The following is a 26,661-nucleotide window of genomic DNA, read 5'->3' on the forward strand; positions in this document are numbered from 1 at the left end:
ACTGAGATTTGGGTGAGCTCATTCTGCGCCGGAGCGCGGGGGGAGCCTGCCGTGCAGGGTGCCTTTAAAAAAAACAACACGGTGGGGTTTGCAAAGGGGAGGGGGGGAGGGAGGGGAGAGGGGGGAGAAGCCGGAGCGAGAGGCGTTGGGCTGGCTGAGAAAACACATCCTGGCGAGGGGGCGAAAAAAAGAGGTTGCGATTTCGGAGTCCGGTCCCCGTGTAAACGCTCCGATCCGGAGCCAGAAGCGCAGCGCCCCCCCAAAAGTGACCCAAACGCACCCGTTCCCGATCCTTGCTTGAATGTCCCCCCAACAAAAAACCCTGCCCTCCCTCCCCCCCCTTTGCAAATGGAAGAAGAGGCTGAAAAAGTCCGGCGGTGGGAGAGCGGGGATGGCTTTCCACGGGGGTCTCCCCGACCCGTCCTCCAGACAAAGGAAACGGCCCCTCCTGGCCAGGCGCTCGCTAGGACGCCGAACGGCCCCGAGGGTCGCCGAGGGTGGCGGGGAGGGGCGGCTGAAAGAGGAGAGGGCAAGAGAGAGTCCTCGGGGGCGCGGGGCTTTCCTCCCGAGCGCCCCAGCCGGGAAACACGAACCGGACTCCGGAGCGCCCCGCTCCGCTCCGAAGTCACACCGGATCCCAAACGCGTGTGTGTTTGGGGAGGGAGGGAAGGGGGGTGCACATCGACGCCAAACTGGGGGAGGGCGGAGAAAAAGCGGGGCTGGCGACCGGCGCGTAAAAGCGCATCCAACACGCGCGTCGGAGGAGCCACCCAGCCGGGTTTCTGGGGGTGGGGGGGGGGGGGAAGCAGCTCCGGTGGGCAAAGGGGGGAGGCGAAAGGGGAGCTCCGCCGAAAGACCCCTCCCCAGGGCCGAGGGGCGCGCCTGGCTCGCCCCCCCGGCCCCGGGAACGCGCCCGGGCGAGCGCGCCGGGTGGCAGGCGGCCAGGCCAGGGCGCCCGGCGCGCTCCCCCCTCCCCCTCTCCCGCCCGCCCCTTGGTGGGGCTCCTCCTCCTCCTCCTCTCCTCCTCCTCCTCCTCCTCCGGCGCGGGCGCCCCCCGGCCCACCCCTGCGCCGCCAGTCGAGTGGAGGCGGCCCGCTGCATTGTGTAAGAGGCGACCTGTTATGGCCACCACTGCTTCCGGGTGCCGGCAGTCTGGTCCGCAGCCACCTCTCCGCCGGGGCGCAGCGGGCGCGGGGCGGGCCGGCGGGCGGGCGGGCGGCCTCTTGCACACCCGCTCGGGCGCCGCGCTCCTCGCCTCCTCCAGCTCCAGCTGCAACTGCTCCTGCTCGGCCGCCGCCGCCGCCGCCGCTCCTCGGCCCCGGAGCCGCTCGCGATCCTCGCACCCACGAGCCGGCGCCGCCGACCACGGACCCGCGGCTTCTTTCTTTTGCGCCGAGCATTGTTTCTCCCCCGGAGGGCGGGCGGAGATGTTGGCCCCGGAGGTGCCCTGACGGAACGCGCTCGGCGGCTGCTTTTTCGCCCTAAACCGCCCCCCCCCCCAGCCCGCCCCACCATTCATTCCGCCTTGACAAGCTGGCCTTTGATTGACAGCGCCGGGGAAAGAAGAAGAAGAAGAAGAAGAAGAGGAGGAGGAGGAGGAGGAGGAGAAGGAGGACAGAAAGTCATGCGAGTCGGGTAGTTCGGCTCGGCCGGGAGCTCCCCCCCGCCCAGCGCCGACCCCCGCGAACCCCAAACCGGTTGGGGGGGGGGCGCGCAAAAAAAAAAAAGGGAAAGGAACCAGGACTCGCTCCCCCGCCGCTGTCTTGGAAACCAGAAAAGAGAAGAGCGCGCGAGAGAAAGCCGCGGAGCCAAGAGGAGGAGAGCCGGGGGGAGAGAGGAGGGCTCGCCCCCCCCACGCCCCCCACCCCCGATTTTCTTTCCCCCCCTTCTTTTTCCCGGCCGCGCCTCGGCTTCTGCTCGGGCCCCCTCGAAGGATCGCCCAACTCCTCTGCGCTCCGCCCGACCGACAACTCTGCCGGCTCTCCCGGGCGCTGCTGGCGGCTTCCAAGGATTCTTCGCCCCCCGTTCTTTTTTTTGGGGGGGGGAGGGTGGGGGGGGGCAAGAGAGAACCGCGTGGCTTTTTCATTTTTTTTCCCTCTTTTTGATTTTTCGTGCCTCCTTCCACGCTGGCCTCGGGGAGGAGATAGAAGTTGAGGAGGAGGGGGGGGGGGAAGAGGCGCCAAGCAAGCCGATGGCGCAAAGGGTAGGTAATTCTTCTTCTTACTTCTACTATATCATTGCATATGGGAAATATATATATATATATATACATTGGGATAGTGAAGTCTGGGGAACACGCTGCAGAGAGGGAATTCGAGGGGAGATATTTCCATAGATCTGTATATTGAACTGTCTAGCTGGGACGTTGAGGCAGGTGAAAAGAGAGAGCCAGAAATCTGGATTCCCCCCCCCAAAAAAAATCCTTACCCCGTGGGTGTATGGGGGGTAGGCAGCGGAACTAGGATTTCCAAGTAGCTGCGATCCCAAGGAAAAGTGTGTCCGCATTCATTCCCTCTTTGGGGGTATGCATCGGACCGAGGCACCAATACATTAAAAAAGACCTGTTCGGAATAAAAACTTTTTTTGGGGGGGGGAGAAAGGGGTCGTCAAAGCAGCCCCCCCCCCTAATTTGGGGTTCCTGATTTTATTCTCCCACGTTGATTTGCCGGGGAGAAAAGATATCCGCCGGCGTCTCTTGCCGTCGCTTCTTGCCTCCCTTGGGGGGGGATAAATGGAACTTTTTAAAACAAAATACGAAAAGTTCGTCCTTTCCAGAAAGCTCTTGCGGACGGACGGTTGCACCCAAAATATAGGACATTTCCGAAAGGAGAATGAGGTTCCCTCCCAAGTGACCCGCTGCCAGCCCGGGTCCCTTTGGCCACACGCGAGACAAAATAGCGACAAGTTTGTGCCTGCCATTTTTTTCTCTTCCCGAGTCTCTGGGAGGCACCCTGCGAATTCTTCCTTCCTTTAGATTGCCCTGAATATATGTAGAGATATATATTTCAGGCCAGAATTCCTCTTCTTCACTTTCTCCTAGAGAAGTAGTCTAGACTGTGGGGGGGGGGGGGGGGGAGAGTTTGACCCCTTGGTTCTGAAATAAGGGAGGTGGACTTTCGCAGAGATTCCTTTAACCCCAACCGTTCTCGGGACGCAAATGGGATTTTTTTTCTAAACACAATAAAAACTGGGACTCTGTTTGGCCCCCATCCCCTGATCTACAAATACAACCTTCCCCCAAAAGATTTGGCCTCTTCGAGGGCCCCGGGCCTCTGAGCTTAGGGCGAGGGAAACTGCGAGGCAGGGGGAGTCTCCTTTCCCGGTCCCCCCCCCCCACCATCGAAAGACCTCCTTGGGAAGGAAGGGGGGATTCCGGCGGAGGAGCTCCCTGGGTCGCGAGCCGGCGCCCTGGAAGAGCAACCCGGGGGAAGAGCTCTAGGCTGGGGGCTGCTGGCAAGGAAAGGGGTTAAATTTGGAATAAGGGGGGGGGGGGAGAGAGAGAGAGAAGTGTCTGGATGCACGTGCTGGGAACGGGAGGTTGTGGGGGGGGGGTTTCTGCATTTCCCAGGGGTCTGTCTCTGCAGAAGGCCCCTCCGTTGGGCTTAGCTGCCTTGCACTTGCTGGTGGGGGGGGGGGGCGTAGTGCGCTGTGGCCGCAGATCTGGTGGGGGTTTCCCGGGGGGGGGCTTGCCCCAAATGCCCCTCGACCATTCCCCTCCCCGGGCCTGTCCGCCCATCTGACCAGCCAGGTTTGACTCCCCCCCCCTCCCCCCGTTCCTCCTTGTGCCCTGCAGTACGACGACTTGCCCCATTACGGCGGGATGGATGGAGTGGGGCTCGCCAGCACCATGTACGGGGACCCGCACGCCGCCCGCTCCATGCAGCCGGTGCACCACCTCAACCACGGGCCGCCGCTCCACACGCACCAGTACCCGCACACGGCCCACACCAACGCCATGCCCCCCAGCATGGGCGCCTCCGTCAACGACGCGCTCAAGAGGGACAAGGATGCCATTTACGGGTAGGTCGCGCCCCTCCCGCCCGCCGGGACCCTCCGGGCCGCAGACAGAGAGGCAGAGACCCTCTTGCAGGAGGAGTTGGGGGGGGGGGAGAGCTAAAGGGAAGGCTGGGCCGCTGGGGTGCAATTTCTCTCCCCGTGGAAATACATATAAAATGGTAGACTAAAAAGCTGTGCGTTGGTGAGTTAGGCTTGCCTATTACGGGAGGAAAAGAGGGAGGTTCAAAGGAAGGAAGGAAGGCAGGAAGGTAGGAAGGAAGGAAGGAAGGAAGGAAGGAAGGAAGGAAGGAAGGTAGGAGGAAGGAAGGAAGGAAGGAAGGAAGGAACTATCCATGCCTTTGCAACTTGTTGCGTACCTTTTAACACCCCTGTAAATACATATTAAATGGTAATTCAAAAATTGTGTGTGTTGGTAGTGGCTTGCCTATTGGGAGAAAGAGGGAGAAACAGAGAGAGACGGAAGGAAGGAAGGAAGGAAGGAAGGAAGGAAGGAAGGAAGGAAGGAAGGAAGGAAGGAAGGAAGGAAGGAAGGAAGGAAGGAAGGAAGGAAGGAAGGAAGGAAGGAAGGAAGGAAGGAATCCATCTGCCTTTGCAACTTGCTGGGTGCAATTCTTTTTCCCCTCTGTAAATACATATTAAATGGTAATTCAAAAGTTGTGTGTTGGAAGTGGCTTGCCTATTGGGAGAAACAGAGAGAAGGAAGGAAGGAAGGAAGGAAGGAAGGAAGGAAGGAAGGAAGGAAGGAAGGAAGGAAGGAAGGAAGGAAGGAAGAAGGAAGGAAGGAAGGAAGGAAGGAAGGAAGGAAGGAAGGAAGGAAGGAAGGAAGGAAGGAAGGAAGGAAGGAAGGAAGGAAGGAAGGAATCCATCTGCCTTTGCAACTTGCAAACATCCCTCGGTTCTGCTTTTGTAATCCCGTGTGCAGACCACCGCAACTAGTTGTGTGCAAACTGGCAGCATCTGTGCTGTCGCCACCATAAAGGGCTCTTTCGGCCTTTGCAGCTTGCAAAGATGTAGAGATGGAAGTTTGTGGAAGTAGAAACGGGTGGCCCCAGAAGAGTCTCTTTTTTGAGGGTGGTGGTGGTGTATTTGGTACTTAACTTTTTGTGGGGAGTTAGCTGCTGCCTTTGTTGGGGGGGGGGGGGGTCGGAAGAGATGGAAGCAGAGGAGAAAACAGCGCGGTTAGTTGGTTGCGAACGGAGTCTTTGCAAGGCCCGGCGATTTCGCAGGCCCAGATCGCAGGCCGGGGCTGGGGGCAGTGGCGTGTCCGTTTGCTGGGAGGGCGTTGTGCTTTTTCCACGGGCCAAGGTCTCCTGGAAAGGCGAAGATGTGGCTGCCCCCGAAAGGGGACAACTCCTCGGCGGTCCAGTGTCCCCCCTTAAAAAAAAAAGACCTTTCCACTCCACCCTTCTCCCATACTCTTTGCAGCCGCTCCAACGCGAGAACTTTCCAAATAGTTTCTCTTTTGCGGGATTCGAGTTGGCGGCCTCCGAACGGCTTCTCCGACTCCCGGGCCTCCTTTTTGGGGAGGGGGAGGGACGAGAGACCTTCCAAACTTTTCAGAAAGGGCGACTGGTTCTTCATCCCCCTCTCCCCAAAAAATACCCTCCTCCTGGCCCCGTCGGTAGTTTATCCGAGACGAGGGCCGCTTCCTTTCAGTCTCGCAGACCAGAGAATAGATTTGGAAGCCACAGAAAATTCGGAGCGTGTTTGGAAGAAGGGGAGAGAGGCTCTTGGCCAATGGTTTCTGCGTGGCCGTATTATTATTATTATTATTATTATTATTATTATTATTATTATTATTATTATTATTATTATTATTATTATTATTATTATTATTACCACCACCACCTAGGTGTGGGTTATTCGGTTCTCGGGGAAGTGGGTTGGGGTTCATCTGGCCTTGGGGAGAGCTAGTGGTTTCCTTCCGGCGCTTAGCCCTGGCTTCGTATTTTGTGTATTTGAGTTATTTCCCGGGGCAGAGTCGGGACTCGGCCAGCCAGGGCAAACCAAACCCCGGCTTACCTTCTCCCCCCCCCCCAAACCCCACTCTGTTTTCCAAACTAAAACTTTGGAGGAGGGGAGGATGTCTTTTTCTTTCTTTCTTTCTTTCTTTCTTTCTTTCTTTCTTTCTTTCTTTCTTTCTTTCTTTCTTTCTTTCTTTCTTTCTTTCTTCTTTCTTTCTTTCTTTCTTTCTTGCAAAAGAATATTGGATATTCTTTTTTTAAAAAGCCACGAGTTGCTGCAGTAGAGCCTCCAGCGGCGGGCCTGTCTATCTGAGGCGTGGAGACGGGCTGACATGGGCAGGGTGGGGGGCCAAGCCGAGAGGGAGAGGGGTGTCTGTGCGTGTCTCTGGATTGGGGTGGGGGGTGCAGTCCAGTCTGGACTCTGTTGGGCCCCCGGGTCGCCGGGGGGAGATGACGGCTCTCCTTTCTCTTGCAGCCACCCGCTCTTCCCCCTTTTAGCCCTGATCTTTGAGAAATGCGAGCTGGCCACTTGCACGCCCCGGGAGCCGGGGGTGGCGGGGGGCGACGTCTGCTCCTCGGAGTCCTTCAATGAAGACATCGCTGTGTTCGCCAAACAGGTCAGCGGCTCCCACCCCCCCCCCCATGTGAAACTCCCTTACAACCGGCCTGGGGTTTTTTCCTTTCAAATCACCCCCCACCCACCCACACACCCAAAGGCAGATTCTTAGAGCGACTGGCAGGCCTCTTTGGAGTGGGGCACCCTCCTTACGAGACCCCCAACTTAACTTGCAGAGAATTTGCATTCTCCTCTGCAACCCCCCCCCCCCACCTCCCCGCCCCCAGTCTCCTGCAAAAAAAGGATGCGGAGCGTTTTGGCTTGGTCAGGAGATGAGGCGCAGATCTAGGCCACTAGGCTGGGAAGAAAGGCTCGGACTTCCAGGGAAGGGGGCTTTTGGGGGGGGGGCGCACGCTCGCAGAACGGACGCCAGCCTTCCCCTGAGCCTGCGTTTGCGCCTTGAGTCTTTCAGCCCTGCTTGAAATAAAAACGACAACAATCTCTTACCCCTCCCAACCCATCTTTTTTCCCCCCGTTTAGATCAGAGCAGAGAAACCCTTATTTTCTTCGAATCCCGAACTGGATAACTTGGTAAGAAGTTCCCTGCGGCTCTTCCTTGACATTGTATGTTTGTTTGTTTGTGTGTGCAGCCGGTTTCCCTCTCACGTTTGCAACCAAACTGCTGGGGGGAAGAACGACGACAAAAATAGAAGCTCTGTATTTATTTAGTTCGTTTTGAAAGCGGTGTCTGGTATCTACCGAGAGAAAGAGATCTCTGAGAGAAGGGGTGTGTGTGTGTCTGTGTCTTTCTCTGCCTACCAGTCGATCCGCCAACGGGAACGCTTTTTGACGTGGCTAGCAGGAAAGGAAGATTTGGGGAAAGGGAGATTTCGACTTCCAGGGACTTTGCAAAAAAAAAAAAAAGTTTGCTTTTAATTTTTTTTTTTAAAAAAATACAAATTTGAAGATCACTTCACGGCACAGCCCCGGTGGCCTCTGGCGAGTTTATAACGCCAAGATAAATACATATTTTTTTCTTTTTAAAAAAACCCTCTCGAATATTTCGCCCTTTCTGAACAGGGGTGGAATCGGTTGCAATAGCGACCTAATTTTTAAAACACAAAAAAAAACTGAACGCCGTTTGGAGAGCAGTTCGGGTGAAACAGTCTAACAGAGCCTTTGCCATTAAGTTTTAGCGTTGTTGTCGTAAATCAAGATAAGTATTTTTTTTATTTAAAAAAGAAAGTACTGCTTTAGCCTGTTAGGAGACCCCCTGTTTTAAGTGCGTAAGTGTGAGAGAGAGAGAGAGAGGCTCATTCCGCACATGCAGAATAATGCACTTTCAAACTGCTTTCAGTGCTCTTTGAAGCTGTGCGGAATAGCAAAATCCACTTTCAAACAGTGGATTTGAAACTGCATTATTTTGCGTGTGCGGAAGGGGCCAGAGAGAGAGAGAGAGAGAGAGAGAGAGAGATGCTCACGTCTTTTTTTTTCTTCATCTTTTCAGATGATCCAAGCCATACAAGTACTAAGGTTTCATCTGCTGGAGTTAGAGAAGGTAATTCACGCGGGCGCCCCCCTTCCTCTTTGATGCTTCTCCCGAGTCCCCCCTCCTCCTCCTCTCCCCCTCCCCACATTTCATGAAGTTGAAGCTTGGGCAGAATTTGCATAAATGTCTTTCTGGCTGGTAATTAGTGTCAAGACCAATCAGGGTGCCCATTTCTCCCCGCGGTTTAATTGCAATTTCAGCCACTAAAAAAAAAAAGAAAAAGAAAAGGACCCCCAACGCCTGGCCTAGTATTGCCCCCCCCCCTTTAAAAAAATTACCTTTCTATAAAGAGTGGCCGGACTCTCTCCGCGGGACTGCACAGCGCTCAGTTTTTTCCGCGAAGAGTTATGTGGGTCAAGGTAATTTCGCTGAGTTTGAATGAGTTTTGGAGAGCCCCCCCCCTTTTTAAAGAAACCCATCTGCAGGGTCACCCAGGGGGCACGGATTCTCTCTGTTAGGGCTGTGCAGCAGCAAAGCAGAATCGCTGCTTCGCTGCTTCGGAGCCGGCAACGACCCCCACCGCCACACACATAAACACACCCTAATCCGGTTTTATTCTCCCAGCGCCAGCCATTCTGGCTGAAGGAGAACATTTCAGGATCGGCAGGAGGAAATGCAAGCCTGTCCCCAAATCGTTCCGGCCTGGGAAAATCTCTCCAAAGGGACCCCGGGAATTAGGCATCTATGCGGGCGCGTCAATGGCCTATCAGAGAATCGCCACTGACCTCAAAAGAAACATCGAGGGTTATAAATACATTGGGGGAGGGGGGGAGAGACAGGGACTTCAGGCATCTTATCTTAGAGTAGCTGATATTGCTGCAAGTATGTGGGGGGGGGGGGTTCAAATAGAACCCTTCATGGATAAAGGGGGGGGGGACCCGAATAGGTTTCCTTTTCCAGCGGCTTGGGAAATGTTACAGCCCCTGTCGGGTTGGGGGTCTTGCCAACGCTGCCCATCCGGCTTTTCCCCGAAAGGGGAAGGGTCCTTTTGTGTATTTGGAAAAGGGTCTCTCTCTCCCCCCCCCCCCCCCCGCCTTTCTCCCAATGATATAACAGGCTGAGTGTTAAATAAGTTTACCTGAAGTGTCAGCCCAGTGCTCCGGCTCATCATGTTATCGTCAGTCTTTTGGGATATCTCTATTTTGTCAGTGGAGGGGGGGGCGGGGGCGGGGATGTGGTCCTTAATTAATTCTGGGTGAGTCTGGAAATGGGGGGAATAATGGAGGGCGCCCTATTTAGAACTGCGGTTGCCCCCAGCCCCAGAGAGGGAGCCCAAAACCCTTGATTTATTCTTGTCGATTGCACTCCACGTGTCTTTTGATTTTTTTTACATATCTGTATCTATATTTGGGGGCTTTTGGTGTGTGTCACTTTTTGTGTGTCCCCCCCCCCCTCACGTAGGTGCACGAGTTGTGTGACAATTTCTGCCACCGGTATATTAGCTGTTTGAAAGGGAAAATGCCTATCGATTTGGTGATCGACGACCGGGAAGGCGGCTCCAAATCGGACAGCGAAGATATCACCAGATCTGCGAATCTCACCGACCAGGTACGATTCTCTGGTCTTGTCGTTGGCGCGGCCGCCGCTTCAAATCTGTATGCATAACGCCTCGCCGGGGGTGTGGAAGGGGGGGGGGAAAGAGAGGGTCACGCCGCCCCCTTTCCTTTATTATTTGCATACGATTAAGCCCCTTTTAGATAAATTTCCATCGAAATGAATTTTTTTTTTCTGAATAATGGGGCTATTATCACTTCATTAAGGGCCGCTTGCCGGATTCGACCCGGCGAAATGAGCTTGTAAAAGCGGCGCCCGGCCCAACTTGACCTGTTCCTTGTCGCTTTTAATTTCTGGCTTTTATTTTATTTACTCCCTTTCTCTGCGTCTTTTTTGTTTTTTAAAAAAAGGAGAATGGAAGTGTTTCCCTGTGAATTGCAGGCTTCTCGGTTAAGAGCTTGTGGGGGCGGGGGGGAAGAGATTTTTTTGAGGGGGGGGGTGAGAGAAAGAAGAGAAAAATAATTTTTTTAAAAAATCCGAGATAGGTGGTCCAGGAAAGGAAGGCAGAGAGGTTTGAAATCTACCCAAATGCGAGCTGTTTTCTTCTCTGTCTGTTCGGTTCATTAGTTCGTCTTGTCAGTTTCCCTTCGCCGATCGCTTTTAGACCTGGGTGAACATTGCTTTCATACGCGGCCGGCCCGCTGCGCTGGCGACCGGGTTTTATTTGACTTGCTGGGGGGTGGGGAGCGCGTAAAACATAGGGAAGGGGGCGGAACGTGAAAAGAAATAGCCCTCTGCCTTAATATATATATAGATTCCAGCCTTTTCAGTCTCTTTCATGGATTAGTTCACACGTTTGGTGTGATCTGGGGTTGCTTGCATGAAAAACCTACACAGTTGCATGCTGCATGCCAGCGCACGTTGTGTGAGTGTGTGAGTGTGTGTGTGTGTGTGTGTGTGATGGGGGAAGGAACTGCCTGCCCGAATTACCCCTGGGCCACTGGTTTCCTCTGGAATATTTGGGTAGGTTTTTCAAAGTTTTTTGTCTCGGGAGGAAGCATTGGAGGCTTCTTCACCGTCGGTGCCCCCCCCCCCTCCGGATTGGGCTGGCTGTTCAGGCGGGGGTGGGGGGGGGGGAGGGTGGGCTGGCGAGGTTTCCCTGCTTTCCCGGGAGTTGGCTTGGCCGGGGAGCGATTCTCGGGTTCGAAGTTGTTTGCCTGCGCTGGCGGCTTGGCCGGGGCCTTTTGTGAAGGAGTCAGGCGTAGCCAATTGCGCTGGGGGGGGGGGGGATCTCCCCTACTAGAGCAGCTTTGCCAGTGACCGAGAACCTCTTCCACTGGAGGGGGGAGGGGCTTTTTGAGAGAGAGAGAGAGAGAGAGAGAGAGAGAGAGAGAGAGAGAGAGAGAGAGAGATCAGGTCGGCTGCAAAGACCCTTTGGCGTGGCGGGTGCCCTCTCTTTTCTCCCTCCTCCCTACAGCTTGGGGAGTCGTTGCAGAGGCGCGGACTTACTCTCGAGTAGACCCCCCCCTTTTTGTTTGGCCAGAGAGAGAGAGAGAGAGAGAGAGAGAGAGAGAGAGAGAGAGCAACGTCAGCAAGGCGTTCCTCAGCTTCAGCGCCTCGCAAAGCGCCCCATTGATAAAAATGTAAATTGGGAAAGTGGGTAAAAAAAGCGAGAAAGAGACGTTGCGGCTCTGTCTGGGCCTTTTGCAGCCGCAGTTCTGCCCCCCCCCCCCTAGCCTGGATTGTTCTCCTCCGCCTCCCCCCTCCCTTTGCTTATTACTGGAGGCAAAGTAAACGTTGGGGGGGGGCAGAGACCTCTCTGCGGAGGATCGAGTCCCCTGGGCACCCAAAGCTGAGCTGGGGAGCTGCGGGAACCAAGGAAAGACACCCCCCGCCCGCCCAGTTCTCCTCCTTCGAGCCGAGATGTTGTTGATTAAAAAAAAATTGGAATCCAACAAGTCGAAGTAGAAAATGGGTTTCTAAGAACTCGGCGGTGCCGGCCCCCCATAAAGCCATTTGAGCAAATGACAAGAACCCCTCCCGGGCACAAAGGAAATCGACGCTTTAATTGCCTCCGAAATGAAGATTTATACCGAGTTCCCCTCCCTCCCCAACGAATTATTCTTTTTTAAATATAACATTAAAGCGGACGCTCCAGAAGGGACGTTCCGCAGCTGATTCGTTTTATTAAATGTTTTATTTTGGGGAGGGGGTTTGCCTTGGTCCTGAAAGATTCCGGGGCCCCCCGACCCGCTCGGCCAGACAGCCTCCGTGCAGAAGGCAGGCCCAGCCGGCGGCCAAAGCGAGCCCCCCCCCCCCCATCCAGCGACCCCCCAAGATCTTCCCTTCCAACAGCGCCCCGTGACTGTGGCGGCTTGGGGGCCTTCAAAGCGGGCATCCCTGGCTCGCCTCCCTTTGCTGGGAGTGGGCTTGGGGTTTTTCCCCCCTGGGGAGGGAAAGGGGCTGCTGAATGCACGGCCCACTTTGCAAAGCCACAGGTCTCCTTCCTTGCTGGAGGGGAGCGTTTTCCGCCTTGCAAAAGCGAACCGAGCCCGGGAGCGCCGCCTCGCCTTCTGTCCGCCGGCCAAGCCTCCGCCGCCGCGTCCTCTGGCCAGGCGCTTCGGAAGGGAAAGGGGAGCGGGCCGGTTCGGGTCTCGTCCGGCCAGCGGCGGCGAGAGTCCCCCTTGGGGGTGTTTTGCCAGCCCCTCGTGAAGCAGATGAAGTCAGAATCGGCGCGGTCTTTACGGCAGGGGCCCCGTGGGAACGGTTGGCCTGAAACCGGAGTGACTCCGGATTGCGAAGGGAGGCACGGGGGTACTTCTAAAGCTCGCGGTTCTGCAAGGCAGGGGAGGTGCAAAGAGGCTCTCTCTTCCCCATCGGCTGACGTTTGGGAAGCTCGTAGGTTGCTAACAACTAGGATAAAAAATGTTTGGGCCTTTAATGGAGACTTAATGGGATGTTATTTCCCAGGCGTCAATAGTGGCATGGAAAATGTCCCTTGCTCATTTGCAGACGTGACGCCCTCTGTTCACGTTTTCTCCCCGCGACTCTAGCAGGGTTCGGGGCTGCGTCCACTCTGGCTGGGGTCCTGCCCCATAACCATTCAGCGGTGTCCGTGTAGGCACACATGTGGGCCTCCAGTCACGTGTCAAAGAGTGACTGGAGGGTGCCCGGGTTTCTGTCTGGGGTGTGTGTGTAAACGAACCCCGAATCCAGTGGCAACTTGAAGCAGCAATAGCCATCCTGGAGGGGTCTACTCAGAAGTAAGCCCCATGTCATTCAATCGGGTTTGCTTCCAGGAAACCGTCTTTAGAAGTGTCAGTCTGAAGGCTGCTTTTCTGGACGTTGGATCGGGCGTTTTCCGTGCATTCCCCCGCCACTGTTCGCCAGCGGAGTTTCCCTCTTCCACGCAGGAAAATCCATTTGCAAATGCGGAAGTGCATTACTCGACATATGCAAAAAATAAAATAAAATGAAAATTTTACAGTCCCCATTGAATTTATTCCAGGCTCGGAGAGCTGCGCCCTTCATCAAATGGGAGCAAATAAGTCGAAAGGAAACTCGTCAGGTTTAATGCCAGTAACTGCTCCGGGTACACACTCCAATGACGTTGCAAAAACCATTGCGGTGGTCCCCGGTTCTTCTCCGGGGCCTCTGCGGCAGACCCGCGTGCAACAGGCCGTGCGGAAGCGCCGCGCGCCCGTTTCCAAACCGCGCCGGGGAAATGCTGCGGCTGATCGGGTTGCCAACGCTCCCCTCCGCAGCAGCTTGCGCCCCCTTCCGACCAGCCGGGCTGCAAACGGGGAGGAGGAGGCCCGGGAAAGGGGTCTGGGGGCGCGCGACGCTCGTGGATGGCAAGGGGGCAGCAGCGCATTGCAACGGAGCCCAGCCCCGTCGGCCCTTTTGCAGAGTGCCCGTTTCGCTCGCAAACACGCGTGTCGCCTCCAGTCCCGCGTCAAGGCCTCGCGTCCCATGCATGGAAAGCGCCCGTGGGTCATGCAACTCGCGTGTCAAGCCCCGCTTCTTTTGCACTGGAAATACTCGCGGCTCATGCCATCCGCGTGTCTCGCTTCCCGTGGATTTCAGGCGCCGGTGTTACGTGCCACTCGCGTGTTAAGGGACCAGCTGCCCCGCTTCTTGTGCATTGCAAACGCGCGTTTCTTTGTCCACCCGCATGTCCAGGGGCTCGCTTCCTTCAAAAAGCGCAGGTCTTTCTGGCGTAACTCGCGTGCCAAGTGGCTCTTATGCACCGAACGCGCCAGTTTCTTGTGCAACTCGCGTGTCAAGGTGCTGTTATGCACCGAACGCGCCCGTTTCTCGTGTAACCCGTGTGTCGGGACTCGCTACCCCACTCCGTCTGCATTAAAAACACACGTGTCTCTACCCCCTCCACTTTCCCTTTCGAGTCGCATAGGTCAAAAACGTCCTGTTTATCCACAGTCCCGTACACGTGTCTGTCCCTCTTCACACGTGTATAGCGGCTCGCTCGGCCGCCCCCCCCCCCCCCGGGCCAGGCCCCGTTCCTGTTGGTTGTAAAAGGCCCAAGGGGTACGGAGAAAAGGCTTCCATAGCGGGCCGCCCGCCCGCCGAGGCCTTCCCCCGTCCTGAGGCCTGCTCGGCAGCCCTGGCGGGCCTCGAGTTTCGAGCCCGAGGGGAGAAAGCGCAGCGCGAGCGGGCCGGCCTGAGGCGGGAGAGGCCGGCCGACTCCTCCGCGGGGCCTGGCGTTTTCCCTCGGCCTCCCGCGGCGGTTTAGTCAGGCCCCAGCGACGGCGTCTCCGAGGCAGACAATGGCGAAGGGACGAGGCCTGCAATGGCGCCTCAGGAGACCCGAGTAGGCCTCAGCGGCCTTGGGGTTTGGCGCCAAGGCTGCCCTTTTCTAGGCCACGACGGAATGACAAGGCCTGAGTTTTGGGGGAAAAAAAAAACAAACAAAAAAAAGAATCACAACATTTGCATTGTAAAAACACACACACACACCTCTCTCCTGAACAATCTGTTTAAAGTTTTTGGGAACTGGTGAAAGCCGGGCCCTAAATTTCCTATAAAGACTTGGGAAGGGAAGAGGAACTGGTGGGGACGGCGGCACCCCGAGTTTCCTCTGAATTGGGAAGAGGGTTGCGAAAAAAGAGAGGGAACCCCTGCTTGGGATGAAATGTGGCAACTTGCTTCCCGAAAATTGTACCCCCATATTAGTAAACCCCTTCTGTAATTTCTTTCTGCCCCCCCCCCCCCCAACACTTTAATGTGTACTCCTGGGGTACGTGGAACCACCACTCTCTCTCTCTATAAACCTTTATTAGGCATAGACTCCCTATATCAGCCAACATTGTACAAATAAGTATCCCATACATGAGAACCATCGCAGGTAATCATTTCCAAGTTTCTATAAGGAACCTAGCTACGAAAGTTAAAATCCCGGGAAGAGAAGAATGGATGGGGACAGCTAGACCTCAAAATCCTCTACAGCAGTGGTTCCCAACCTTTTCCCACTCGCGTACCCCTTTGGCAACCCCTTTCCCCTAAAATTGTAGCCTCGTATTAGTAAACCCCTTCTGTAATTTCTTTCTGTTCCCCCCAAACACTTTAATGCATGCTCCTGGCATACATGTACCCCAGGCTAGGAGCAACCGCTCTAAACAGTTGGGAAGAGAAGAACAGCTAGACCCCAAATTCCTCTACAGCAGTGGTTCCCAACCTTGTGTACCCCTTGGCAAGCCCTCTCCCTAAAATCGTAGCCCCATATTAGTAATTTTTTGTCTGCCCCCCAAACGCTTCGATGCGTACTCCTGGGTTAGGAACCACTGCTCTAAAGAATTGGGAACAGGAATGGTTGGGGACAACTAGACCCCCAACTTCCTTGAAAGCAGTTGGCCACCCGCCTTGGCCACACAAACTTTTTCCACTCATGTACCCCTTGGCAACCTTTCCCCTTAAAATTGTACCCCCGTATTAGTAAACCCCTTCTGTAATTTTTTGTGTATCCCCCAAACACTTTGGTGCATGCTCCTGGGGGTACTTGTACCCCAAATTAGGAACCACCGCTCTAAACAATTGGGAAAGAGCAATATGGGTGGGGATGGCAAGACCCCAAACCTCCTCCAAAGAACTGGGAAGAAAAGAGAAGCTAGACCCCAAATTTCCTCTAACGATTTGGGCAGAATAACTGGTGGAGACAGCTAGACACCAAATTTCCTCTAAACAATAAGGAACAGAGGAACAACTAATAGGGAGGAACTCGACTTCCTCCCCCCCCACTGGTGTCCTGTTTTAGATGGTGTGTGGAAAAATAAAAAAATAAGACAGTAAACTATCAGAAAAGTCTGCTGTGTTTGGACATGACAGGCTTTTGTGGGTGGGGCATGCCCGCTCGCTCTGCAGGTTTACAGTTGCTGGAATACTGGCACTAGAATATAAAATAAAACTTCGAATTAAAACCTTTTTGCTCTCAATTCTGCGCTTTGGCCTGACTGCCATATGTACACATATATACATAGGTAGTTTTTATTTATGATTGTCGATTGGATGCTTGGTTGGTGTTTCCGGCTTGTTCAGCAACCAGCACCTTTTCTGAGAAGTGATGGTTCCAGTTGAATTAATGTCTAAGGGAGGGGGTTTAAGAGTGGGAAGGTTGAGCTCTGATCTTAAAAAGTTAAATTGGAAATGAGAGTAGTTGAAAGCAGTGGGCTTTACTTTGGAAGTGGAGTGTTTAGATTTGGCGGTGGGGACGTTGTAGTAGTATTGGCTGGTTTTGGATTTTTATTTCCACCAGTTTTACCTGCTGTTGCTTGTAGCGAGGACATGTGATTCAGCTGTGGGATCTACAGCAAAACTGCCATCAGCTACTTAGCTGTTTTCAAGCTTGTTTTCTGTTTCTGAGAAGCACAGTTGATTGTATTTTGATTCCGCGCAATTGCGAACGACGATGCCATGTTTCCCTTCCTCAAAATCAATTTATTTTAGAAGCAAGTCTCATTGACTTTCGCACTACTTACTCCCAAATAAACATGTCTGTGCTAGAGGTGCAAACACTCTATGTTTAATTTCAGTCCAAGTTTTCCCTTAGTCAGGAAAGAGGACTTGACTTGTGTTTAAATAATAGGCAGCAAATTATGCAGTGAAATCTGCCAGATGAGTAGAATAGGCCTTCCAACATGATTGCGCTCTAATTTTTAGCATAAGCTTTACATACTGTTTGTTTTCTCCATTGTTGGTGTTATAAATGGGGTTTATCGATTCCAAAATGATGGGCATTTCTGGAATACACTATTCAACTGCACGCACCTCTCCATAGTTGTAAGATAGAACCTACAAAGTGCCTAGTTTTAAAGTGACTTGGATTTAAAGTAGCATTGTTTGCATCAGTGATACTTATGTTTAGGATTTAGACATTTGATTTTGCCGAATTTTTAAGTACCTAAAGCCTGTGACATATATTTGCATATTAAATTAAAATAAACTAGTAGGGGTTTTTTTTCAAATAAAGAACTGCTGTTTCTATTAAATTGTCCTTTTCATACCAACACATTTATTGATGCACCTGGCTGGTAATCAGTTGGAGGCAATCGCACAGCAAGGTGGGCATTGCAAACTGAATGGAGTATAACACAGATCCTAAACATGTTTAATAAGCAAACTCCCCTTTTTAAATCTGTGGGATTTTTTAATGAGCGAAAATGCCGAAGACAGAGGCATATGAACTATTATTTGGAAGAAAATGTCATTGATACGAAAGGGACATGGTGGGTGAATCCAGATAGCCACTAACAAATGGTAACTCGCCATCAGGTATCTGTAGCTATTTGAAAGACTGCTTAGCTTTAACATCCTGCCAAATGATGAGAATGTTATCACTTTTTGAATTTCTCAGTTGTTTCAAATGTAGATGATTCCCTCCCCTCCCCTTTTTTCTTTTTGGATCTGATACCTGACCTTTACCGAGTGAGAACTCCCCCTTTAGTTCAGTGATCTTTCTAACTTGCAGGAAATTGCATTTAGGATTGGGGTGGCAAACAATATCCAGGTGACCCAGTATCCTACTGTTACGTAAAGTTTTGGAAGACTGGCTGTCACTAACTTTCTCTGAGGTCTTCAGTAGACTGGTTAAATTACTGTGAGAAAATATACGTTTCGTGGGATACATCCGAACCTACCAATAGGCAGATGCATCCGAACGTACCAAAAGCAGTGCTCACCTGCCTGGGTAGAGATAGTTTTATAAGGATTGGATGGTATTGATAGCAGTCTTCAGTTTGTAGCTTTGTGTGCTGTGCCATGCTTAGAACTGGACTGTAAAGGTTATAGTTTACAAATTCCTTTGTAGTCACAAAGTTGTTTGGTGTGCAGATGTGTTCCCCAGGTTTGGAAAATACGTTCCTTTGAATTCCTGGGCTTATTTCTATTTGAGTGTGTGTTTTTTAGCTTCCATGGTGAATGTAGCAGTGATTGATTGATGCGGATACTGTGCAAAGACATAAAAAGGTTTTCATATAATGGAAAAATGCAGTAACAAAATTAAACAAATAACAAAATTACATATATAATGTAAGTACGGCACTCTGTGTGTCAAGCGAGCTATTGTTTTACACTGTAAGATCAAACACAGGCAGAAGTACTGTTCATAGATTTCAAGGCAATTTATTTCTGTACGTCTGTTCTTATCGTATTTCTAATTGCATAATTTCCAGATTAAATACTTTTAATTACTCTTCAAATACCTGTACTTTTAATGGTTGTTGTATCCAATGGAGGCTTTAAAATGGAGTTGTCACCTGTTGTTGGTAAGGAAATTTATGGAGTGCTGTGCAACTCCATACTAAAAATAACAAAGCATTTCTGTAAATCACAGAATAGCATATCAGTTTCTTAGGTATTCCAGATATATTCAACCACTACCATGGGAGTTTTGCTGTAAAGTTACTTCATCTCAGCTCTCGAGTGCTATGGAGTGAACTGTAAAAGATTATGATACCTTTCAATAATTTGTATGCAGGTAGCTTTTATAGACCAGCCTTTTAAAGAAAACGCAATATAAAAATATTACTAGTTCAAATCCAAATAAAGTATGTTAGCGTGTGTACAGTTTATTGGGGCAGTGGTATTTTTCTTATGTAAAATAAACTTGAACACATATAAAATAGTAAAATTTGACAGAATGATCATTTAATCTTCATATGCAAGCCAATTATGTATACAGAAATATAAATGGAGATTGGCAAACAGCCAAATTCCTATAGGAGCTAGCAGGGAAAATGATTTTTTTTTTTTAAAAAAAGAACATTTTAAAAAAGACTTCCTGTTAAGGGAGTCTATAATTCAACATTATTTGATTCCACTGTCAGGAAAATTGTTGAAGGGATAGTAAACTGATACTATAGCCTGAGTCATTTTTTGTTACAGTCTTAAATACTTGCAACTTTGATACGTTAGATGGCCCTAGTACCTGACATTGTTATATAAAACAGCCCTTGTCTTTCAGTTGAAACAAGTTGCTTCCAAAAACAGGGAAACAAATCCTGTGCATTTGTACAAAACATCCCACTCTGATGAACAGGACTTAATTTGCTTTCAGGTAGCAGTTCGTTGGAAAAACAAATGAGAACCTTATACCCGGTTCGTGACTCAGTGAAGTAAGCGCGGCATATGCTTGAATAGTGTGTTCCGGATTAAGGCATGAACACCAGTCAGCTCTAGGCTGGTACCCTAAGTGTGCTCACTTATTTGGAAGCGAGTTTTGTTGAAATTGGTTGGATTTCTGGGTAAATGTGGCTTTCGTGGAAATGTCAGCCAAAACCTTTCAGTTAAGTAGGCTGACGTTAGCAGAACTGCCAAGTAAACATGCTTAGGATCAGAATTCGAAGTGTTACATTACTAAGAGCGTTTCGGATGCTGAATGCAGTTTGAGCCACTTGCTCTTATTGGTTCTCCACTGTAAAGAAGCAAGTCAGGCCCCTTCCGCACATGCAGAATAATTCACTTTCAGCCCACTTTCAATGCACTTTGCAGCTGGATTTTACTGTGCGGAACAGCAAAACCCACTTGCAAACAATTGTGAAAGTGAATTGAAAGTGCATTATTCTGCATGTGCGGGAGGGGCCTCAGTGTTGGATCCTAAAAAGCTGCCGCTCCACGTGCAGCTGTGATGGGACAAGTCCAGCAACAATATGGGTTACATTTCAGAATGTGTTAATATTTGTGTGGTGGTATATAAAGCGCCAATTCCTGTGCTGGATCTATTCTTATATGTGAAATTTGGGTAAATGTTAAACATAGATTTATAAGGCAGAACGAGGACTCCCTGTTAATATTTGTGTGGTGGTATATAAAGTGCCAATTCCTGTGCTGGATCTATTCTTATATGTGAAATTTGGGTAAATGTTGATTTATAGCGCAAGTCTGATATTGCTACTGAAAAGCATAATGGTAATATTTAAGCTTGTCTGTATATTCATTTTCAGGTAATAATTACACCAGTTTCAGTGTGAAAAAGGCAGAACGCTCTGGGGGTGGGTGCAAAGCTGGAATAAAATATTATAATGAATAGCAGGGCTTGTTATGAAACAGACATGTGGGGGAAAAATGTTTCACTGACTTAACCTTTCAGTAGGATTGCTACATTTGTTTTGCTCTTGCCATTTATTGGCATGTTCGGGAATCGGTGGGACAATCTTCTCTAACACTTACAACACAGTAGTGTTTTGTCACCTGAAAAGTAAGACGGGTTTTCTGTTATTGTACTTGTAGTCAGTTTTGATGATCTACCCCAGAGAACTGCGGTCCTGAATTAACTTTTGAAAGTTTACTGATGTCCAGTTGTGTGAGCACACATGATTGGAAGGATCTGAGAACTTTGGTGTGCATGCATTAAATTTCTTTTTGAAATTCTTTGCTGCCAGGCACTTTTAAAAAAAATGCATGTTATAAATAGTAAGGATATAAGCCTACTACCCTGTTTCCCCAAATATAAGACATCTCCTGAAAATAAGACGTCGTAGAGGTTTTGCTGAAGTGTGAAATATAAGGCATCCCCCGACAGTAAGACGCAGCAAAGTTTTTGTTTGGAAGCATGCCTGTCAAACAGAACACAGAAAAATAAGACATCCCCTGGAAATAAGACATAGCGCATCTTTGGCAGCAAAAATTAATATAAGACACTGTCTTATATTTGGGGAAACACGGTATATGATTAGTAAAACCACTTGGTGCTAATGGTTTGTATCAGTTTTTTAAAAAGTTTACTCTTAGTTGAACATGATACTCTTCGTTTTAAGGTGGCAATCTCTAAAACATTTTGATTAAACTGATATTTTTTGTCCAGTAGCATAGTAACTAAAAGTTTTAATTTTCTTTATATTTATTTCTGTTGCTTGCCTGCTTCCAACGGAATAAAATTAATTGTCCTTTATTAGTTTTGCTGATTTACACATATATTTACCAGAGACAGAAAGTAAAACAATTCCTTCAGTTTTGACTACTTCTAGTGGGCTGCCTTGGCTTAAAACACCTGAATGCAGAAAAGTTGGATGTGAGCATTTATTGTCCTTCCCTTTTCCTCAGTTTTCACATTTATCTTCATATAATAGCAATTGTTACACAACTCCTTCAGATCAGTGGGAGTATTTCTGTTATTTTCAGAAGACCACATACAAAAGAATATTTTATGGCAGCAGTTTGGACTTGTAATAACATGCCTGCATTTTGCATGCATGCGCCAATGTTTAACTCCTTGCTCTTCTCCTGACCTTGTTAGGGCTGATATATAGGCCATAGTTTTGAATGTTTTGGTGTTTGTATGCCCTTCTGTATTGCAGGAAACAGGGTAATACAGAGAATGTATGTGAAACTCAACCTCTCGCAATGCTTTTGGGCTGCTTTTCTTAATTTAGTTGAGATCACTGGAAAATCTCATTATGATCTATCATGTCTAGTTAGGATCTGGCATCTGTTACTGGGGTAGTGTGTGAATTCTTGACATGTTAGATCTGTATCAGCTTCTTTAGACTCAACATGTCAAGTCTTGTTTGTTGGTTGTTTGGGGGGGGGGGTTACTTTATTTACTTTGGTTGTGGAGAGATAAGTTTATGAAGTCAAGATCCCAAAAGTGATTCATTACTGCATCCTTTTCGTATTATCCTACTGAGGGTTCAATGTTGAACATAGTAAATCCCAAGAAATCAGCAAAGGGGTAAAAATGTGCTGGAATGCCTGTCTTGAGTTCTATTTTGCATTATGTTTTCAATCATGTAACTTAGCATGTTAATTCTAACTTTAGAACTTGGTAGTAAGCCCTGTTAACTTGCATGGAACTTATTTGCAGTACGTCCCAAACTGACTTTAGTCAAAGTTCTTCCCCCTGAGCGGGGCTATAGATCAGTCACACTTGGTCCTGAAAATAGGTATTTTGATGTCCATCTAGTCAGTTTTAATGCAAGTATTCCCCATTTGTTGTTTAGAAATCCAGCTTTTTTTTTTCAAGAAAAACTGAATAAAGAGGTTTGGGTACAACTGTGTTTTAAGGGTCAATACGCACAATAACCTTTTCATTGCTGCATTACCACGAGTTGACTTTTGAGAGCGAATATGGAAAATCAAGTATTCTTCTATGAGCTCTACTTTGTATCAAGAATGAAACGAAGTATTACGTGTCGGCTGTATTTTCAGACATCTCCAAGGATGGGAGGAAGCTGAATGTTGGGATAAGCCCTTAGAACCACAATATCCCACTTTATTTGTCTAGAGCTGTTCTTCCAAATGCTGCAAAGTAGTTTCTGAATTTCCGTTCTTGACATGGGCAAGACGTATTAGGTGTGTGGCAGTTGTTTTAATAAGGCACGGTATTTTGTTGCAGCGTTTTCTTCTAACTTTTAAATTGTTTTGAGCAATATGCTGTTGTGTGTGTGTGTGTGTTTTTCTGGATGAGGTGGAAGATTTTTGTATTGCTGAAGTGTTCAGAAGACAAATGTAGTGAAACTGGGATGGTTCAGTGTACTGACTTCAGTTGCGTATGTCGCCTCTAGGGCCAGGGTGTCAAAATCATGTGTTACGAGGACCGGATGTGACATAAATGTGACTTGGTCCAGCCAGGTGTGTGTGGGGGGGCTTCCTTGGCTGGCCGCAGAACTGTGTGTGTGGGTGTGGGGGGGGGGCTGGACTTGCAAGCTCGGGGTGAGGTGGCTATCTTGAGAATGCTTATCAGACCCGTGAGTGCCTCACCTGGCTCACAGGCCTAATAAGACCCCCCCCCCCAGGACCCCAGACTACATGTTTGACACCCCTTCTGTAGGGCTTGTTGCAGAGGTGGGATCCAACCAGTTCTCACCACTTCTCTAGAAGTGGTTACTAATTTTTTCTGAGTGCTGAGAAGAGGTTACTAAAGTAACCTCCCTGCCCAACAGGGACTGGAGGTGCGTGTGTGCGGCGGCGCCACTGTTTGAATCCCACCACCATCGGAACCTGTTATTAAAATTTTTGGATCCCACCACTGGCTGGTTGCCACAAGACATGCCATTTTCCTCATATCAGAGAAGATTACAAAGGCAGATGCATAAGCACAAACATTCAGAACTGGGTGTTAGATACTTCCAGAAGACTGTCATTTTGCTCGCCCAATGCTTTCAAAATTAACATAGCGTTTAACCGTAGCTGTAAAAATCAGCCTTAACTCTACTGTGTAATGATGTAACTTAAAGACACAGTTTTATTTCCTAGAGTTGTAGTGCAGCAGAGAGAGACAGAATTAGAGGTGGAAAACCCCTTACTTATTCTACATTTTAATGTCTTACTGAGTAGGATTGCCAGCATAAATGCAGTTGACTAGGCTGAAATCCCCGTGGGTTTGGAATGGATGGTACCTTGTTCTTTTTAATTTGTAAGAGAAGTCTGACATGGAAACCAAACCTCTTTCTAAAAAAATTAAAAGAAAAAGACCCACTCATATGTAACATATATACTTACAATTAGAATACCCGTCTTCCCCCCACACCCCCTCCACCAAGGATATTCTGAATTAAAACAACCTCTATTCCTTCTGTACAATGCTGTACAATGTTCTCAACCTTTTTGAGCCTTCGAGCACATTTGGGATTCTCACGCGGCCTGCTGGGTACAGCAACAAAATGGCTACCACAAAATGGCTACAGCCGGAAGTGGACCCAGCCACAAAATGTTTGCCATGGCTTAACATCAGTTACACAGTGAAGCTTCTCTGTGCTGCAGTGGCAGGCGCTGCCAAAGCAACTTGGTGAAAAACTGCGCAGCCAATCAGAAGCCTTGCTGGGCAAAAGCCCTCTCTGGCTCCACCCACTTCCAAAAAACCAGGTGCCAGAAAAGGTGTCAACAGGTGTCATGGCGACCATGGGCACCACTTTGGGCACTGCTGGTTTAGTTTTCCTATCAAGGGAAAGCAGATGTTAAGCATATCTTTCCATGTATAAACTGTACGGCCCAAAAGCTGCCCCTCTCCCTGTAGTTATCATGATCGGCCAAAGGAGCAGCAGTGGCGTAGGAGGTTAAGAGCTCGTGTATCTAATTTGGAGGAATCGGGTTTGATTCCCCGCTCTGCCGCCTGAGCTGTGGAGGCTTATCTGGGGAATTCAGATTAGCCTGTGCACTCCCACACACGCCCACTGGGTGACCTTGGGCTAGTCACAGCTTCTCGGAGCTCTCTCAGCCCCACCTACCTCACAGGGTGTTTGTTGTGAGGGGGGAAGTGCAAGGAGATTGTAAGCCCCTTTGAGTCTCCTGCAGGAGAGAAAGGGGGGATATAAATCCAAACTCCTCCTCTTCTTCTTCTTCAAAGTGGTGCAGGTTGTCTAACATACATCAGACCCAAGCCACCGAGGACTTCATTGGTTAAAACCAGCACCTTGAATTGTTCGGAACTATTCACAGATATTATGCACAGATATAGTGAATGAATCCCAGATACAGTGTGTTTTTGGTGAATCTCTGACTCATTCCGCACATGCAGAATAATGCACTTTGAAACTGCTTTCAGTGCTCTTTGAAGCTGTGCGGAATGGCAAAATCCACTTGCAAACAGTTGTGAAAGTGGTTTGAAAACGCATTATTTTGCGTGTGTGGAAGGGGCCTTTGTGACAGAGCATAGGCTGGAGATGGATCTTTTGAAGAGTATTTAAGGAATGCATACCACACTACAGTTAGCCAAGTGTGTTATGACTGGGGTGTGATCCAACAGTTGCGATCCAAAGTGTGTGTCTCCTTGGAATTAAGGCCATTTCAACCAGTTTTTTTTAAATAAAGCATCTTCTAAGTCTACATAGGACTAGATAAAACTGATGCACAGGAATCCACTATTAACTTAAAATTCTAGGGTTGATTTTATCTTTCAAGGGACTAGAAGACATTTCACCATCTCAACGTATTTAGTTCCTTACAGTCTTTCAACAAGTAGGGAAGATGGCTTGGCATCCTTTTCTTTTTTTTAAGTGGGAAGTAAATTAAAATTCCTAAAGTGCTAAGTGCTGAGTCCTTTGATTTACATGCCTTCGGTGAGGGAAATGAAATTGTTTTCCAGCAGTATTTTTTTTTTTAAAAAACTATATTAACCATTACTGTATGTATGCGTCAAGGGACTATCATTGATTACAGAAATTGAACAGCTGCGTCTTTCAATCCCTAAGTGAAATTCCTCCGACTAAGGTGGAAAGAGTGAGCTGATTATACTCTTTTCCACCGAAAGATGACAGTAAAATTGTATATTCGTCCACCATTTCCTGGACCGCCTTTGTTCTGGAATGCTCTGCTTGGGTCCCAGTGCCTTTGGGACAGAACTGAGTAGGCACTAGGATCCAAGTGGAGCGTTCTAGAGAACAAAGACGGTTCTCTAATATACAATTTTACTGTCATCTTTTGGTGGAAAAGAGAATCACTCATATCAAATAGCATCCTTTTGTTGGATCTAAAACCACTAAGGAAACTTTAATCTCACTGGGCTTGTGTATCCATGTGAAAAGTACATTTATTATGAAATATGTCAAGTTGACGCCAATGAAACTTGAAACTGACATCGACGTGTGACTACTTAAAAGCACGCAGAACATGCGAAATAACAAACAACATGATTTTCATGTTCCTTCGAGAGAAGTCCATGCAAATGTATTTCTTTCACCCTGCCATTTCTCCAGAGAGTTCAGAATTGGCATTTTAGCCAGCAAGGTCTGTGAAGTTACTGCCTACCAGTTACACCCCGTGCATTTAACAGATGAGCGGAGACTTAAATTTGGGCTTCCCACAATCGAACCCATGAGAGCAGCCATCGGGCTGTCTGACTGATGTGGATAAAGCCGTGTCTTATCCACTCACTGAGCTGCAGTGGCATAGGAGGTTAAGAGCTCGTGTATCTAATCTGGAGGAACCGGGTTTGATTCCCAGCTCTGCCGCCTGAGCTGTGGAGGCTTATCTGGGGAATTCAGATTAGCCTGTACACTCCCACACACGCCAGCTGGGTGACCTTGGGCTAGTCACAGCTTCTCGGAGCTCTCTCAGCCCCACCTACCTCACAGGGTGTTTGTTGTGAGGGGGGAAGGGCAAGGAGATTGTAAGCCCCTTTGAGTCTCCTGCAGGAGAGAAAGGGGGGATATAAATCCAAACTCTTCTTCTTCTGAGGAGGAGGAGGTTCAACTATGCGCAGAGACTCTACAGCACTAGACTGGGGGTCCCCAACTTTTTGAAACTGCAGTCTCAATCCTGGCACAGCGTGGCAGGCGCAGCCACAATGCCGATGTCACGAAATAGCTTCGGGAGGAGGCAGAGCCAGCCTCAAAATAGCTGCCACAGCTTGCCATCAGTCACACAGGGAAGACCCTTGTACAGTGATGACAGCTGCTGCCAAAGCAACTTTTTAATATATTGTCGAAGGCTTTCACGGCCGGATTCAACTGGTTGTGGTGGATTTTCCGGGCTGCGTGGCCGTGATCTGGTAGATCTTGTTCCTAACGTTTCGCCTGCATCTGTGGCTGACATTTTCAGAGGTGTCTCACAGAGGCTCATTCCGCACATGCAGAATAATGCACTTTGAAACTGCTTTCAGTGCTCTTTGAAGCTGTGCGGAATGGCAAAATCCA

General features: G+C 49.4%; 1 protein-coding gene across 2 annotated transcripts in view; it reads left to right on the forward strand.

Moving 5' to 3' along the window:
- The first annotated feature begins 1,150 nt into the window (after nt 1–1,150).
- The window catches only part of MEIS1 (Meis homeobox 1), a 229,257-nt gene continuing 203,746 nt past the window's right edge, over nt 1,151–26,661 (forward strand). Inside the window, exons 1-6 of one of the 2 annotated variants that reach the window (XM_048501620.1) lie at nt 1,151–2,203; nt 3,794–4,020; nt 6,457–6,598; nt 7,078–7,128; nt 8,045–8,095; nt 9,488–9,634. In XM_048501620.1, the coding sequence (XP_048357577.1) occupies nt 2,192–2,203; nt 3,794–4,020; nt 6,457–6,598; nt 7,078–7,128; nt 8,045–8,095; nt 9,488–9,634 (630 nt within the window). In that variant the 5' untranslated portion in view covers nt 1,151–2,191. The remainder of the gene's footprint in view (nt 2,204–3,793; nt 4,021–6,456; nt 6,599–7,077; nt 7,129–8,044; nt 8,096–9,487; nt 9,635–26,661) is intronic. The other variant, XM_048501626.1, reaches the window with a different exon arrangement.

The sequence above is a fragment of the Sphaerodactylus townsendi genome, linkage group LG01, assembly GCF_021028975.2.
Source record: "Sphaerodactylus townsendi isolate TG3544 linkage group LG01, MPM_Stown_v2.3, whole genome shotgun sequence".
NCBI lineage: Eukaryota > Metazoa > Chordata > Lepidosauria > Squamata > Sphaerodactylidae > Sphaerodactylus > Sphaerodactylus townsendi.